Raw genomic sequence first — 18,544 nt, forward strand, 5'->3', positions numbered from 1 at the left:
TACACATGTTTTATTTTTTAAAGATAGAAGTGCTACATATATTATGGTCTTTCGTTCAGTTTTAATCCTTCGATGGTTGTTTTCGCTTGTATTTCAAACAATAAGTCTAGTCCGTTTCTACGGTACCACGTCCTCCGCAGCGGCGGGAGAAAACGTTCCGTGATGAGTTCGCGCTCTTATAGTGGAACCAGACATGACGTTTCATGTTTATACATCAGTATTACTGTATTTAGTCAAATATAAAGTATGTATTCACAAAATCCCACTTAAATACCATTAAAAATCATTTTAAAATGTAATAAAGGTCTGGACAAACAGAACTCGTATTTTAGCGACGCGATAGGCGTTGGCGCTAAAAGTAAATCCTGTTAAATAAACGAGTGATAAAAACAAGAAGTCAGCGAAAACATGTATTTTATTAAGTAATATAATTGCCATTATGTCTGCTATTTATTTACTCATTGTATAAAAACTTACGCACGCAAATAAATACGCCATATAACTAATACACACACGAACACACACTCTGCACAATGCACATTGGTTGTATTGGTAAACACGGCCAAGTCTGGTTTCGCCATCATTAAAATCCGATGGTAGTAGATTTTTGCCACAGATATGTAGCAACACTTATTGCATGTAACATTGAAATTTGGATACAAATCGAATGACTTCTTTGTTTTATAACGTTTCTGTACGGGGATTTCCAATTTACCAAGTTCATTCTTGTAGTTCCACATTTCTTTTGCAATGACGTTATGATCCTTACGATAATACAAAATATTAGTTGCTGTCTCTTTGGAACATTATTAACAGTTTCGAAGTGATCGGAACAGTTTGTTAAGTTTAAAAATCGTGCATTTGTTTTTATCTTAGATAAGAATTTATATAAAAGTTTTAGGTGTTTGTGAATTAAATTAAAATACTTAATTGAATTATTCTAATATTAAATAACTTAACGGTTTCTTTAAAAATGGAGTTATTTTGCGAAGTGTGCGGTATGGTGGATGAATATTACGATGAAAACGCGTTAATCGACCATAAAGCATCTCCTAAACATATTTGCAACTTGATCCTGCTCAACTATAATAATAACAAGTAAGTTAGTTAACATTTTGGCACATTTCATTTTATTTTGGCGCCCAATCTTTTTATTGAACTTTTCTAAAAGTGCTATTCCTACCCTCTTCTTTTGTTTTGTTATTGCTATTGGTGCCACCAAGTTGTGAAAAAAGGCACATGTGCCATGTGGTCACCATCACATTGTGCCAATCCAGCTTGATGACGTGAAGGCCGGACTGTCCTATGGCCCAGTCTTCACTGCGTTTTGGGTAGCAACCTGTACCCTACAGTGAGACAAGAGCCATATAAATATATAAATTCAAGAAATTGGTAGTATCTCCTGTGAAGTCAGCCATCTATTCCCATCTTCAATGACAAAACTATGCAGCTAAACCTATAATGTAAAGACATGTACGGCAGTGGACTACTAAGTTCTTATCCATATTGCAGTTAAATAATATCGCTATACAGTCATCTCAAGATAAGTTGTCACTGTCTTCCTTATGCGATTATATTCCAACAGCAGAGTAGTTTAATTTGGTAACATAAATTAATCTCTTAGACTAACTTACCAATTCTCATTGCATCTATAGATTTACTATGAGCTATATGCATTTGAAAGAAAGGCTTCCAAATCAGGATTGTTCCCTTTATTTCCTTAATCTAAAAATTATGCAAGTGAATGACAATTATGTGAACAAAAGCACAATCACCATGAGATGTAATAGGTAGGGTGAGGTCCCCTAATTCTGTCCTCAAAAAATTTTTTAGCTCATAATTATACAGCTGTTAAGTGGTCGAGTTCATAAAGTAATTATCGTAATCTTTTCACAGTATTTTTACTGACACCTTATGGGCAATGATATTTTATTACACTGAAAAACTTTTTTATATATCTTATAAATGTACTTCTATCTTTATCATACCAATTTTACATCATTCATACAATACAATATCATCATCATCAACCCATTACTGTCCCACTGGTGAGCATGGGTCTCTTAGAATGAGATGTATTGAGTGATGCTCCATGATGCTGACCAAGTGCAAATTGGTAGATAATTTTATATAATATAGATAGAAGTGGCACATGCAGTCCCCCTGATATTAAGTATGAAGTAATTCATTTACTAGTAATAATTATATTCAGTTATACTATTTGTGTCTACCAATACGCACTTGGCCAGCGCGGTGGACTATGGCGTAATCCTTCTCATTCTGAGAGGAGACCCATGCCCAGCAGTGGGACACAGTAATGGGTTGATGATGATACTATTTGTATCTAGAATATTCTTGAATTAATCTATTTGTATTTATACTTATAGCTATAATTACGGGCAAGGTTAACAACTACGTGTAATTTGACAACCAGTTTGCATATACTCCTAAAATTATCCTAGTACATTTTTATTAATAACTTGAGAAACAAAATTAATCTTTTAAAGTAATAAATAAATTGATGTAAGTTAATGATGAAATATTAGTATGAACGCCGAATATTGAACATTATTTTAAGTTTACATAAGTTCTCATTGTTGAATGTAAATTCTTATGAAAATAAAGATGTTTAAACCAACTACAACAACTACTAAAACAAAACTTTAAGGTGACACTTCATAGGTTGATATTAAAGGTACATGTTGTAGTCTATACTCACCTTAATATACCATGCAAATATTGTCATCATACTATTGTATAAATTACAAGCTTATATTTTTCTTAATACAGCTAGTTATTAACAAAACAATGATTGATATAGTCAGTGCCAAACTGCTAGTCTGCTCTGAATATAGAAAGGAGACACGTCAAATAGCAAATTGTAGATATTAGCGGGACAAAGACAGCGCGGGACACCTCCCGGCACCCGTGCGCTGACCACTCTCGCCCACAGGTACATAGCTGTGTTAGTATGCCCTTACATTGCTACTGAATTTATGATTGCAAATGTACGCAACAACTTCAGAGCGGATTAGCAGTTTGGCGCAGACTATACTAGTAAAAAAGTTTATAAGTTATCAGTTGTAAATGTAATGTCATTATAAATTTCATCATGCATACTAGATATGGCTTCCTGGCACAGGCATTCCTAAAATGCTTACAATGGCCCCATCCACTGAATATATTAAACTGTTACACATAGTTATGTACTTCGAAAATAACAAATTTTAATTTGAAGTTATGATTTCTATGTTAGATTCTAGTGGACTCAAAGATGAAATATTTGATAGTACACAACCTATTTCTTTCTGCTCTGTGTCCATGGTATCAATAGCATTAATGTGAAATGTAAGAATACATAACAATCATAGCAGTGATAGTCTAGTGGTTAAGAAACTCGGCCTCTTGATCAAGGGGTCCGAGGTTCAAATCCTAGGCACGGACCTGTGATTTTTCAAAATTATGTATGTATTACAAATTAATTATCCCTTGCTTAGACGGTGAAGGAAAACATCCTGAGGAAACCTGCATACCTGAGAAATCTTAAAAAAAGAAAGTTTTTAAAGGTATATATGTAAATTCTAACAATACACACTTAGCCAGAGCAGTGGACTATGGCCAAATTCTTCCCATTCTGAGAGGAGGAGAGGAGACACATGCACAGCAGTGGGACAGTAATAGGTTCATGATGATGATGATCATGATGATAACATCCATACTGATATTAAAGAAATTCCTGTACAATCTACTTTATGTGTTTGTCATTTAATAGTCCATTTTAATAAGGTGAGGCTGGAACTTTACTGGAACAAGTACCTACCTAGTAGTACCTATTTAAAATCATAGTTATTTTTATTATTTGTGCTTCGTTGTCAACTGTATTATTAACTATAATCTATTCATCAATTTTTCTTGTTTTGTTTCATAGGAGGACCTTTAGCAAGAATCGTGATGGTGTACAAATCTTCTGCACTGCCCAGGGTGAGAAGATAAAGAATACACCAGGCATGAAAGTGGAAAAGAGTGACCAGCAAAAGATAAGGCTTATAGTAAGTTTTTACAAATGGAGTTACACAAGTGTTTTGATTTTTTTTATAATATAGAAGCAACAAACAAGCATGCAGTCCATGTTATGGTAAGAGGCTACTGCAACCTATAGATATTTGTAATCAATCCCAGATAGGATCAAAGTCCTACCTGAGATTATCTATAGATGCCTACTTTTGAAAATATTTTTTAGGAAGCCTAAATTGATAATAATTTCATTTTTACCTTCTTCATGAAGAAGGTTCTAAGCCGTATATGTTTTTCTTTACATAGGATACATATACCATTGTAATATGTATACAGAATATGTATAACTTATAAAAAATGTGTTCTCTTTCCTTGTTGTTATAGCCTAGCAACTGTGTTGTTATATTATTATCGTTTAATACTCATAATTACTAATAAACTCATAAATTGCAAAAAGATAGTATGTATTGAAGTATATAATAATGTAAAATTAAAATGTGTACTTGTAAACTTATGTTGTTTCTTAAGCAACAAACATATTAAAGAAAGCATGATAACTTATATTATTTTCTGGTGTTTTTCTTAGAAGTAATAGGGTAGAACTAAACTACTAGTGTTACTACACTTGTTTGGTGCTCAACCGCAGGAAATGCATTAATATATATTGAATGTTCCCAGAGAAATATGAGTCACTTACTCAGTATATGTACTTTATAGATAACATAATAATAATATCATATATGTAGTTCCATTTTATTTCCAAGGCCATCTCTATAAAACAAGTGATTGTGTATCTCTAACTATAATGTTATGTAGTAGGTATTTTACTGTTAAGCCTAATATAACAAAAAAAATCTCATATTGTTTTCGAATATTTAAGGACAACACAATAGTTATATCCGTCTTATTTGGACATTTATAAAAAGTACAGTAAGAAAACTTTATTAATAAAAAAAATTAGAAGCTTTCTTCAAATGTTAAGATTTACACCTAACGAGTAATAGAAATTAACAATAAAATACCTCATAATAAAATTGATTATGTATTATTTTTAGATGAAGCCCGGGCAAAAAGCGAAGTTTTCTTTTAGTATTACCAATGATATGAAAAATGAAGATTTGATGATTATTGGTATACAATTAGCTCATCCCCAACCTCTTTACCAAATGGATAAGCATCCTTTTGTGTTTGGGGAAGATCCTAATATCTTGAAGAAAAGTAAGTTAATTAAATACTACTATATACTAATACTACTATAATACTTCCTATGTGCTCACATAAATGAAAGGTTAACTTACTCTATACATATAATATGATATAAAATTTATTTGAAAATAAAAAATGAAAAAGTAAATAGATTTTATATGAATGTTCAAAGTAAAGTAAAAGAATAAAGTCTGCCAGAATGGAAATTAACTTTTACTACTAATTAATAACAGTTATTAAATGGATATAAAACAACTACTAAGTATGTTTTATCTCAATTCTTAGTAACCATAAAACTACAACAACCAACAAGCTATTATAGAAATAGATGCATTTTAGAAATGCATATTTTTATGATTATGAATATTTCAGAATCATCTGTTGAACAAAAAATATTAGTGAAGTTTGTTGGAGCGGACATTGGGCAATATGAGATGCCAATAATGTTTACGTTTCATCGACCAAGCGATAAGAAAGATATTATAGTTGTTCGAGAAATGGTAAGGATATATTCTTATTTTTTCTCATCATTTCTTTTTTGAAAGCAGAGCGTGCGTAGCTCTGACGTTATATCATAATGTTAACTAACGACGGGCGCGTACGGGCGCTAGATGGGTGACCGTTAGTGGCTTTTTATATGCGCTTCCATGCTTCAAAATCAGAATTTGTAATTGTTGTATAGACATTAAACCAAGTTATAAGCCTTATCGGCGGTTTAAAATTTTTTCGACACCAATTAATCCCTTCCTTTCTTCGTCAACATACATTGGAGCAGCTTGGTAAAGCATGGTCTAATCCTCCCCCAGTTGTAAAGAGCCACGCACAGCAGTGGGGTTAATTTAAATTTTTTACTTACTAGTACTTTTATATATTTTTTTATTTTTTAGGTGGTGTTAGTGCAGGAAAATCCAATAGATTACATAAAAACTAGTAATCCATACACTGGAGAAGATTGGGCCCACACTGACAAGATTATGTATTCAACAGGCCATATGTATGCATAGTTTTTTGTACATCTTTCATATAAACAATGTTAGGTCTGTCTGCCATTTTTAATTTTTCATAAATTTATAATTTTACAAAGTACATAAACTTTTATTTTCATTCTTTGATACTGATCAAGTAAGGAGAATGTTTATAATAAAAAGCAGTGATATGCCAGTAGTTAAAACTCATTCTCTTAATCCGAGGTTTAATCCTCAGATTTTTCAAAGTTATGTTTATATTGGAAATAAATGATCACTTAATGTAAAGGCGTAATGTAATGTAATGTAATATCGTGAGGATACCTACACACCTGATATCTTAAAAAAAAAACGTCCCTTGCCCAGCAGTGGGACTAGGATGGGTTGACGAAGATGGCGGCTATAAGACGCCTTTAGTATTGAAGAATTTTCAACACTGTGCCTATTTTGAGATTTTGAGTTATTAGAATTATTAGAATATAGAACATAAAAATCATTAAGTCAATTAAATTAGATGCTCGCTTTTGTATGATATAGAGAGTATGATTTTGGAGATTCAATTCATATAATTAGTTAATGCTCTTTTTTTTCTGTTTTCAAACATACAAATTTGTTTACAGACCGTTTGAGCACACGTTCAAAATACCTAAACTGTTGAAGACATTACTGCCCCGTGGCTTAGAAGATAAGGCGTTGGAGGGGTTGCAGTTGCCCCAAGAAACGATTGAACAGTTACGAAAAGTTTTGATTGCAACTAGGTACTTTTTATAAAGATTTTATATACTATTCTCTGTTATATATTGTTACTCTCTGTTGTTATATTCATTTATAATGCTTCAAACACGCGCTCCTCATTCATATATTCAGACAGATTAATTTGAATAAGCGTTACATATTGCAATGGAAGGATTGCACCTGGTTCACTTGGTTTGTTTATAATTAGTCACATTTCATTTTCAATAAATATATTTATGCTATATAAAGTTTCATAAAATGCCCATTGATACTTGGTACAGCTATGATTGTTTAACACCACTATATTATACTTATTATGCAATATTGTAGGAAATAGTAATTTTAGTGCTTTTTTCGTTGCAGAGCTATTTTTGACGAAGGACCCACTCCTAATAATTATAGATTCTACTTTCATCATTTACTATGGTGGGAGGAAATTGTTGCTAGAATTAATCTAAGGGTATGTATAATTATACGCAGTTCTTTTTCGGGATATCCTTTAAATTATTAGGTTTAACAGTTATGTTAGGAATTTGATATACATTTTGAGTAAGGGTGCTATTCCCGACACGCGTGTTCAAATCCGCACGTATTTTTACTCGCATATTAATTAATTCCTTGAAGTCGTCAAATGTGTTTCCGTGTATAACGATAAGATATACGTACACACATAGATCATACACACGCATGTAGTGGCACACGCGTGTGAAAGAAAAGTGCCTTCATTTCACTATTTGCACTTAATTTTGTATATAGTTGGTCAAATAAGAAATCAAAAGAAATTGAAAGCTTTTCAATTCGCATTCTCGTTCTTTATTCTTAAACGTTTTAGCTGCTACTACCAAATTGACTACTTTTACTTCATGTGTTTTTAAACGAAATAAAGAAAGTGAGTTTTATATGAACTTTATACTGTTGCATGTTTAACTTAACAAAATTGCACTATGTTTAAAATGGTTTGTTCAAAAATATTTTCCGAATAGTTATTAGAACTTTTTAAAATTACAGCATTATTATTTATTACGTGTTACTTTCAGAAATATAATATGTTCGGAGTATATTTACAAAAAAAGGGCGACGTGTATTTACTGGAGGTACCTGGCCTCGCTGAAAAACGACCTTCCTTGATCCGAGGTACACACAATTTTTACAATTATATTTTTATTTTTTATTGTTAATTGCAAATTGTTAAACAGTGATATCCTAATGGTTGACAGCCTGAAGTTCTTTGAAAAAAGTTGTCAAAGGTGTGAGAAGTGTACCAATTCGCAGTCGGCCAGCGCGATGGACTATGGCATAAACTCGTCTCATTATGAGGTGCCTTGTGCAGCAGTTTTGCCATCCAATATGCCAGTTTATTTTTATAAGACTTAATTTTGTACATTTAATCCTTAACATTTGTGAATGGTTTTCTGAGTAACATTGACTAGTGAATGAATAGCGTTGATTCCAATTAAACTTCAAATTTACTTATATCTTATATAAATCAATTTATTCATTAAAATACGGATGATAAATGTATGCGTGGGCGTGTCCTGAGATTGTGTGTAGAAAATTCAAACTAATCATTTTTTTTAGGTGACAGGGTCTATTTGAGGTCAGTCGAAAAACAGGATACATTATTCGAGAGCACCATTAAACACATAGAAGACAACTATGTCCAATGCGGAAATTTAGATGAATCGTAAGTATCTTAAAGCTTAAAGACAAAGTATTTAGTCTTAGTTTCATATACAAAAAAACGTAACGTAACGTAAATCATAACATATTATAATATAAAATTTACCTTTAATAATTTACTCCTACTTTACCCATTCTGGGTCGAAAAACGGTAAAATTCGTGTTTCATTCTTTTTTTTTTAACCAAATATTAAGTTTCGAGCTTTCTTCAAAATTTGCGGATTATCAAACAAATCGCCTAAGTAGAAATGAAGGTTAAAAAATATACCTTACGGTTGCTTACATCATAAAAGGAAACTATAGTTTAGGCTCCTTGATGATTATAAAAGCAGTGTAGCCTGTAGTGATTAAAACTCAGCCTCTCGATTAAATGGCTTAATCCTTCTCATTCTGAGAGGACACCCGTGCCCAGTAATGGGACAGTACTGGGTTAATGTCTATGATGATTCAGTCAGTCAGTATAAGTCTTTCCATAAGATATATATAGTGTAAGCTCATTATTCCTGAAATAATATTTTATATAATAAAAGATTCAATTACAACTCCATTATTTATTTTCTCTGACAATTCATTCCATGACATCTTATTTTTTCTAAAAACATAATATCCTTCTTTTTTTTTTATTAATTAAATAGACTCTTATTAACATCAATTAACTAAAAAGTATTGTAGTGAAAATATACCCTTACAATAGAGTGTATGTATAATATCGCAGGTTCGACGCGCTGTACCGTCCGGACGCGCTGTTCGACGTGCGGTTCCTGATGTCGCGCGTGCCGGTGGAGCGCATGCACGACGCCGTGTCGCGGCTGGAGGCGGCGCGCCACACGTGCCGCGTGTTCCCCGAGCCCGCCAGGAAGACGCCGCAGCTCATCGCGCTCAAGAGGTAACTGAATGAAAGAAAGAAAGAAAATAGTTTATTTGGCAAAAAAATATACAATGAACATAATTAGAAAATTGCATACAAAAAAATATTATAATTATTTTCTAACCGAAAAGGTCTCCACTCAGCTTTAATGTTTCAGATAAGCTTAGTCATCTGAAACGCTTGTATTCTGTGGAGCCTGTACAATGTTGCTACTACCCTCTGCGATTGGTTCATCACAACTATGTATGGTCCAATCATAAATATTAATAATACTCGAAATATCATAAGATATAGACAAAAGCAGTTGAAGGATTTAAGATTTATTTTGGTAACAACTGGAATTACACTACAATTAAAAATATATGTATTCAGATAAGTATGGAAACAATGAATTAAAAGAAACCACACACATCTACCTGTATCATTGTGGTGTCTAATAATTTTGCATTTAAGGAACAAATTATGAAGTAATAATGATAAATGATAAAATTTATTTTTATTTACGTAACATTTGTTCAATATTAACATAAACAAAATCTGTACAGTTCTATTTTTGTTTTGCTGTGCACTATCTATGCAAATGAAGTTAAAATTGTAGTTATTTAGTTTTTAACAGGATGTATTTTTTTTATAATATAGGAGTAGCAGACGAGCATACAGTCCACCTGATGGTAAGTGGCTACTGCCGCCCATGGACATCTGTAATCAACCCGAGATAGGATTAGATATTCCCACCTGAGGTCGGCCACAGATGCGCCGCTACCCCTGAGGACTAAGCTGGAACGCCTCTAAAAAGTCTGTCTCCCTTACCACACCCTTCAAACCGGAACACAGCAGCGCCTAACGCTGCTGTTATTTGGTAGAAATAGGTGTGGCGGTGGTGCCGCCGGAGTCGAACCACAAAGGGTTATACCACCCTCAAATTTCAAAATTTCAAATTTCTTATAGTTATAATAATGTTGTGTATCAGATTCTACAACCCGCTGATAGCGTACAACGAGGAGCAGCGCTCGGCCGTGGAGCACATCGTGGCGGGCACGTCGGGCCGCGCGCCGTACATCGTGTTCGGGCCGCCCGGCACCGGCAAGACCATGACCATCGTCGAGGCCATCATACAGGTACGACAAGATGAATACTTTTTTATTTAACTAAGAATGATATTTATTTCATTACTAGTTTTTGCCCGCGGCTTCGCCCGCGTTTAAAAGGAAATAATATAACATACAGTATATAAAACTGAATACATAAAACTGAAAATTCGTACCTTCAACTTTGCTAAAGATCATCACTTGATCAAATTCATAGTTTACGACTCTATCCTTACTAATATCGATTAAAATAATCGATATTTTGGGTCCAAAAGATCGATTCTCCGATTAATCGATCTTAGATCGCCATCCCTAGTTCCCGTGGGATTTCCGGGATAAAAGCTATCCTATGTCCTTTCTAGGGTCTCAGACTATCTTTGTACAAAATTTCATTAAAATCGGTTCAGTGGTTTAGGCGTGAAGAAGAGACAGACAGACAGACAGACAGAGTTACTTTCGGATTTATAATATTAGTAAGGATTATAAATACAATTTTACTGTAAAACATTAGATTCAATACCAATTAAAAGTAAGATAAAATAAACTATGTACTAATTAATACTTATTTACAGAATGTACATATATACGAAAAAAAAACAAAAATATAAAAATAAATAAATACTTGGCCAAGTGCGAGTCGAACACGCACACTGTTGGTTCAGTATTATCAAATTCTTATTTATTATTTTAGTATTATGATAACATTGAAATTAATGCATTGTGAAAATATGAACTGTCTACCTATAACGGTTTAAAAGATAAAGGGAAAAACACCGAAGAATAGAAGTTTCTTGGATGTCTACCCTCATTTATTCACTTCGTCGAAGTTGTTTTTATATTTAGTATTTGGGTTATATTACAATACATTATAAATACATTTCTAGAATTTTAATTTAATACATTATTTAAATGGACGAGCATGTGTTTTCTTTTTTTTCTATTAGTAGTAGGAACACTAATTTTCCATTTCCTTGAATTTTTGTTGACCGCTTTTAAACACCTCATTTTACATTTAAAGTTAATTATATCACTGCTGTTTCATTCATTTGTGTAGAACAAAACCTGCAATATAGTGCTTCTACAATAAAAAAGACAGTAGATAGCGTAACTTAGATATAAATCGCGTGTAGCTAATACGCTTGTAAGAAGTTATACTTCTTTGGCGTATTTAATAAAAATAAATAAAAGAGGCTGCGAGTATCAATGTGTAAACGCGCTAAAAGTGAAAGTATTACAAAACAAAAAATATATCACGAAATGATTGGTACATATCATATCGTGTCGTGACATATCATAGTTAAAAAATATTTAACATTGCTTTGTACCCTTGATTGCAAAACTTGCGACATTGACTTGCAAACTTTATGTCGATTTTATATGTCGGTATTGTAAAAAATCACTCATAATTTTAAAAGAAGTATAACTTCAAAAAATTAACAAACATGATAAAATAAAATTAACACATTTCATTCTTTGCAGTTAGTTGTGAGAAATCCGAAAAATAGAGTGATGGTGTGCACTGACTCTAACATGGCCGCCGACCATATCGCTTTGATACTGTTGCAGTATAACAAAATGCTCAACTATAGCAATTTTCTTTTGCGCGCTAACTCACAGTCACGGGAGTGGTATGTTTTGTTTTGTTTTATTTTTTGTTTAATCTCCCCACACTCATGTAAACCTTGTTGTTGCAAACTTAAATTATATTTGACAGGACAAAGTAGGTATTCAAAATTATCCTTATTTTGTTTCATTGATTTCAGCATCTTGTAATTTGAGTTGAGTCTTTAGATGGTTTATGAACAATAAAATAAAATAAAAATTAAATATTTTCAATTATTTTTTTTCCAATAAAAGTATTTTTAAAACGTAACAGATTTTAAGTTTGTAACGACGATGTGTCACATTAGAATTTTGTTTAGAATAGCCATACATCTTAATATATATAAATGCCGTATATATCTTTAAAACTTTACAGTCCGAATGCCTAAAGCAGCTCATCAACTAATAGTTGATTATTTCCACCACCTAGTCTACACCTCTGTTTTTAGAACCCCATTAAAGTTACTGGTGATGTTGATGATGATAACGTCTATGGTATTGATGAATATGATGATAATGATGATGTTTTAGGAGCGTGATGCCGCCCGCGCTAGCGTCGGTGTCCAACGGCACGAGCTACGAGAGCTACTACCCGGTGAACAACGAGCACGCCGCCATGTACAGAGTGTTCGTTACCACGCTGCTCCACGCCGCTAAATACGGAACGTAAGATATTTTTTCCTTACTAACTTTTACACGCGGCTTTGCTTGCGATCAGAAGTTGATGACAATACAATACAATAATTTGAAAATATTCTTGTTAAGTTCGTGAGGATAAAATCTTTCCAATATTATACTTTATTGAGATGGACTGAAAATTATATTTTTCGAGATAAATGAATGAACTCCTGACAACATCTTTGAAATGTGTCACAAATTTTATGGTAATCACTTACGTCGAGCAAACAAAAAAATCTCATATAAAGGATACAGGTACGCAGGTTTTCTCACGATGTTTTTCTTCACCGCTAAAGCAAGTGGTAATTAATTTCTAAAATGCACATAATATTGAAAAATCAGAGGTGCTTGCCCGGGATTGGAACCTCAGACACCTCGATCGAGACTCATTTCAATCACTACGGCCTAGGCACTATCACTGCTCAGAAACAAAAATGTTTACACAACGTTTCATTTCCTTTCGTCCAGCGCGCGGAGCCAGAGCGCGCACAAGCTGCAGATGTCGCACCTGTTCATCGACGAGGCGGCGCAGGCCAGCGAGCCCGCCGCGCTGGTGCCGCTGGTGGCGCTGCTGGCGCCCGCCGGCCGCCTCGTGCTGGCCGGCGACCCCATGCAGCTGGGGCCCGTCTGCATCAGCCGCGAGGCCAAGCTGCGCGGCCTGGGTGAGTGCGCGCCGCACCGCACCGAGCCGCCGCGCTGGTGCCGCTGGCGGCGCTGCTGGTTCCATCTGATAACAGCAGTGTTAAGCACTGATGTGTTTTGGTTTGAAAAGTAAGGCAAGGGAAACATACTTTCCGAAGCATTCCAGCAGCTAGGATAGCGGTGCATGTGGCTGACTTAAGATGGGAATCTAATCTTGTCTGGGGATGATTGAAGATGTCTATGTCTACTATGGCGGCAGTAGCTACTTACATGAGGTGTACTGCCAGCCCGTCTTCTACGACTTCCGCTATGTTTTTAACATACTTAGGATTGCTGTTGAACTGATTTATTTTATTCCCAGGTGTATCACTGATGACGCGTTTAATAAGGAATTACGAAAATCTATATACGGATAATCCAAATTATATCACAATGCTGGTGAAGAACTTCCGGTCGGATCCAGACATCTTAACCATTCCTAACGAGTTGTTCTATGATAATGCCTTACAGGTAATCCTTTTATGTAATCCATTAATAATTTAATTAATAATGAAATAAACTTATTATTTTAATTAAACTCTAAAAGGTTGTACAATCTACTTAACAATAAAAATCCTTGTAATATATTCTTGTAATTATTCTTGTGTTACACAAATAAGAAAAACACACACATTGGTTAAATTGATAATCATAATGATACTGAAGACAATGAACATAAGGACGATAATGATAAAAAAATATTATTTACATGTAGGCATTAGCGCCCCCGGACGCTCTGAGCAAGACGAGTATCCTGGGGCTGCCCGGCGGCGACCGGGCCATCGTGTTCCACGCTGTGGAGTCCCGCGAACAGAAGATAGGCAACGCCCCCAGGTATGTACGCAAACATCACCATCATCAACACATTCCAGTCCCACTGCTGGGACTCTAGTCTCTGAAACAGCTGAACTGATTTCAATGATGATGATGATGATGATGAGTGGCGACTGCCGCCCATGTTTATCTAATCAATCCGAGATACGAATAGTCTTACCAAAAGTTGGCCACATCTGTGGTCACATAAGGACTAAGTTGGGACACCTCGAAAAAAAATTCCTTACCATACCCTACAAAGAAGAATACAGCACATTAATATGGCTGTTATAATAAGGCAAAATAATAAAACAGAGATGCTTCCGAAATCGACCCACAAACCACCTGAAAACGTATATTATATTCATTTTAGTTTCTTCAATGAGAAGGAGCTCGACATGTTGAAGAGGTACACCAGAGCTTTGATTGAGAAGCATCAAGTGGCTGCCAAGGACATTGGTATCATTGCCCCATACATACGACAAGTAAGAGTTGTCTTACATTACAAACTTTACTTAAATAAATGATGCTCTAGTTTGAAAATATGTATGAGATTAAATAAAGTTAGTAAAGATATGTCTTTTTTACTCCTAAATTATGTATTAAATAGATACCTTACGTATTATCAAAAAACCAAAAAAATTGTATTGATTTCATATTTGGAAGAAAATAAAATAGGAGTTGAAATATGTAGTTTAGGGGGTCGTGTCATTTTCTTACATACTGAAAGGGAATAAAGATTGAGAAACACTGGTCTCCTTCCACAGGTATACAAAATGAAGAGTTGGCTGCAGAGCGTGAACTTCGAGGCAGTGGAAGTGGGTACCGTGGAAGCGTTCCAGGGTAAGGAGAAACGGGTCATCCTGGTGTCCACTGTCCGGGCCAATTGTAAGCTGTTGGACCACGACGCGAAGTACAACCTCGGATTTTTGGTTGATGATAAGGTATTCGTTTTATAAGATTGAAGGTGGTAGAACCCTCTGTGGCTCGTCTCCGGCGGCACAACCGCCTATTTCTGCCTAATAACAATAGTCTTAAGCGCTGTCGTGTTCTGGTTTGAAGGATGTGTTAAGGGACACGTACTTTTCCGAGGCGTTCCAACATAGTCCTCAGGGATAGCGGCGCATATATGGTCCACCTCAGATGGGAATCTGAGGCATTCCTGTTACTAGGCAGAAATAGATTTGGCATAGTGGTTCTACACCCTTAAAAACGAAGTTTATTAGTGGCTATTAGAGCGAGTGTGGCAGCATTACAACTATTAAACTAAAATCTGTGAATAAGCGTTCAATTCCGTTTCACAGAGGTATAACGTCACACTGACCCGGGCGAAGGCGAAAATCGTCATCATCGGCAACGCGTCCTGCCTAAGCAGAGACGCCAAATGGCGCAAGTACATGGAAATGTGTAAAGAGATGAACTGTTACCACGGAGAGGAGGGGCAGCAGGTACCGCGGACCTCGTTCCTCCTCACCGACATCGCGAGGACCAGGTTCGATAAGTGCCGGCTCTCGGACCAACTCAAAAAGGCTGATAAGAAGAAGAATAAAGAAAAAATTAAGTAATTCCTTTACGAATATAACACAACACAACAGACAAAACACGCACAACACAACGCGCGCGCGTTACACACACACACATACATACACATAAACACACACAAACTCACACACGTTAACACACACACATGCATACATACATTAAACATTTATGCCATTGTAAAGTACTCAAGCATTTATATTTTAAATGCACACACTCGTCGGACGTATATTTTAGTTCTCATACGCACACAAAATTACATCTAGTGCCATTGATTGCAGCTATTATCGTACTCATATATCTTAATATATGTGTATAATAAAGTTACTTATCTCAAATACATAAGTATATTAAACTAAAGGTACTAAAAAGGTCTAGGACTTATCAGTGATTTTGGGCTCAAATATCCCAGACATCAATTTGAGTATCATTGAAATGGACAACTTACGTTCACAATTAAGTTTAAAAATTTGCAAATTTAAAATACTTTTTCTATTCGTGCTTTTAAATTGAACATCGAATCTACGAAGTTGCAATTCAAAAATACTCAAATCGGCTGAATTGATTTAACTAAAATAAGATATATACAGAAATATTTTATCTGTGATATAAATGTCAAACTGACGTGTAATTTGACATGTGACCATTGCTCTGCTTTATGGACATCTATACACAATTCCAATGATATTCTATATTACTTGGTTGGTAGGTTGGGATGGCGTTTCTTTCCTAAAAATATCTGTTTTTAAATCGATTCAAATCCACAAAAGGAAATCCACTATATAAGTAGTACTTCATATAAGAATATGAATTACTGGAAAATAGTCTTCGATTTGTTTTATTCCTGCTCTGGGTAATCGATTATCTGGTATATTAAAAAAAATGGACGCATTACAACTAATTCCTTCGAATCGATTAAAAATCGATGTTTTTGGTCGAAAAAATTTATTTCTCGAATATCCACGAATATTATCAAATCGTTATCCCTGATTTTGAACCTGTCTACTTTCTATTGAGTTGAGTTCATTTCCGTTGGCACTGGGTATTGATGTCCATATTGATATGATACCAGAATGTGACAGATAAAATATATATTTGTAAATGTGGCATTTGATGCCAGAGATTAAAGAGATTCGTAGAATATAATGTAGGTAAAATATGTGGACCTCACAATTTATTGTATAGAAAAACAGTATCATATCTACGGCTAAGAACCTATACTTTACCAGCTCTTAACCCTTTTCAATTTGGGGTGACTCTTACCTGACAGTGAGACTGTATAAGATTTATATAGATGATTTTCTTACTCCTATGTACACAGTTTTTTCAATGCATATCCCAAAATATTTTTGAGTTAAAAAGTAGCATTATATCCATTGAGAGACAGATAAATATTTTAAAATTTATTTTGTATATATACATATTTTCTTTATACAAATAAGCTAAATAAAGCTTACAGATCACACATTTATTTTGTTAATATATGCAGATTTAGGTTTTTCATTTATAATTTAGTTTTGGGATATAATTGTTTGATATCAGGACTCAATTATCTTTATCGCTTTAAAAATCGGCATTACACACATCAAGTTTGCATCTTCGGTTTTTATTAAGTATCTAATTGGTAATTTCATATTAGTATTAGTTTTATTTCGTGAAATTTGGATCAAGTACTTCTGTTGGGATAAAATGTCTTTTAAACCTTTTACACATAATAATTCATTTCTTTACTGTTAATAACACTATTTCTATTTCTATCTTTTTTCTATATTTTCTGTTGTCTAGTACTTTATGTGTAAGTTTTATAATATTCATCTGAGTTTCTTTAAAAACATTTCACGGCACAAAACATACGAATATGAACAACTTTAAAATTAAATTGAAGCCTCCGTCGCTCGTTAATGTATCAATCCTTTTGGATCAATAATCAATCTGGGACAGATTGATTATTTGGATCCTTTTATAGACGAAACTTTTGACAATAACTGCACATTAGAAATTACATCAAATTTACATCTTTGATGTGCAGAATTAGCATATATTGTATATTATTAACGGGTGTATGTAATGTCTTCACACCATCATTAAATCAAAAACCGTAGTTTATTAACAACTTGATAATTTATCTTACTATATTTTTATAAAGTTAGGACCGTTAAATCTTAACGATTAACCGTCACAGAGTCAACTTACCCTGATGATGCTTCGTTTTGGAGCGAAACACGTGTTGGTGGTGGTATGTATGGTGGTGTATATTTTTAATTTTTTTTGTATCTGCACGCATCCTTTGAGGGAGGGAGGGTGGTACATACTGCATGGTTTAAAATATATACCATCATACATATTTGTAGCGGATTGTTGCGAAGTAGTTTTAATCCTAACTTAATAGCATGGATTTCCGCAAAGTAACTATATAATTATAAACATTATACACATTTAAGTTTAACTGTGATATTAAGATTAATCTGTCTGTATTCAAGCCGATGTGTTATTTCGAACGTTCCCAGAATTTTGAAATTTTGAAACCTGCTAATCTAATATAAATATATATTACCCGTTTTCTTGATTACATAAAACTGCTTTTTATTCTGAAATTGTCCAGATTTCCTATGAGTTTAAAAAACTGTGTACGGGGTGCAAGAAAAATCTCAAGACAAATACAAATAACTCCAATT

At 34.1% G+C, this 18,544-nt stretch overlaps 1 protein-coding gene across 1 annotated transcript; it reads left to right on the top strand.

The window, feature by feature from the left end:
• Positions 1–645: 645 nt before the first annotated feature.
• LOC140742878 (putative helicase mov-10-B.1) lies at positions 646–15,970 on the top strand. Its single transcript, XM_073073925.1, has 19 exons — positions 646–1,098; positions 3,929–4,049; positions 5,070–5,232; positions 5,593–5,720; positions 6,108–6,214; positions 6,806–6,943; positions 7,284–7,380; positions 7,958–8,054; positions 8,499–8,604; positions 9,316–9,486; positions 10,439–10,586; positions 12,036–12,184; positions 12,690–12,824; positions 13,305–13,498; positions 13,840–13,988; positions 14,233–14,351; positions 14,704–14,815; positions 15,098–15,274; positions 15,635–15,970. The coding sequence occupies exons 1-19, from the start codon at positions 974–976 to the stop codon at positions 15,893–15,895; spliced, it is 2,697 nt and encodes an 898-aa protein (XP_072930026.1). The 5' UTR covers positions 646–973; the 3' UTR covers positions 15,896–15,970.
• The last annotated feature ends 2,574 nt before the right edge of the window (positions 15,971–18,544 follow it).

The sequence above is a fragment of the Epargyreus clarus genome, unplaced genomic scaffold, assembly GCF_041222505.1.
Source record: "Epargyreus clarus isolate Ecla_fem2 unplaced genomic scaffold, WU_Ecla_fem_2.2 ptg000006l, whole genome shotgun sequence".
Classification (NCBI taxonomy): domain Eukaryota; kingdom Metazoa; phylum Arthropoda; class Insecta; order Lepidoptera; family Hesperiidae; genus Epargyreus; species Epargyreus clarus.

Excerpts from the sequence above, each read along its gene's own strand:
- LOC140742878 (XM_073073925.1), top strand. The coding sequence starts at position 974 with ATGGAGTTATTTTGCGAAGTGTGCGGTATGGTGGATGAATATTACGAT. Across the intron at positions 13,499-13,839 it reads GGCCAAGCTGCGCGGCCTGG|GTGTATCACTGATGACGCGT; the intron begins GTGAGTGCGCGC and ends TTTTATTCCCAG. Across the intron at positions 15,275-15,634 it reads GATTTTTGGTTGATGATAAG|AGGTATAACGTCACACTGAC; the intron begins GTATTCGTTTTA and ends TCCGTTTCACAG.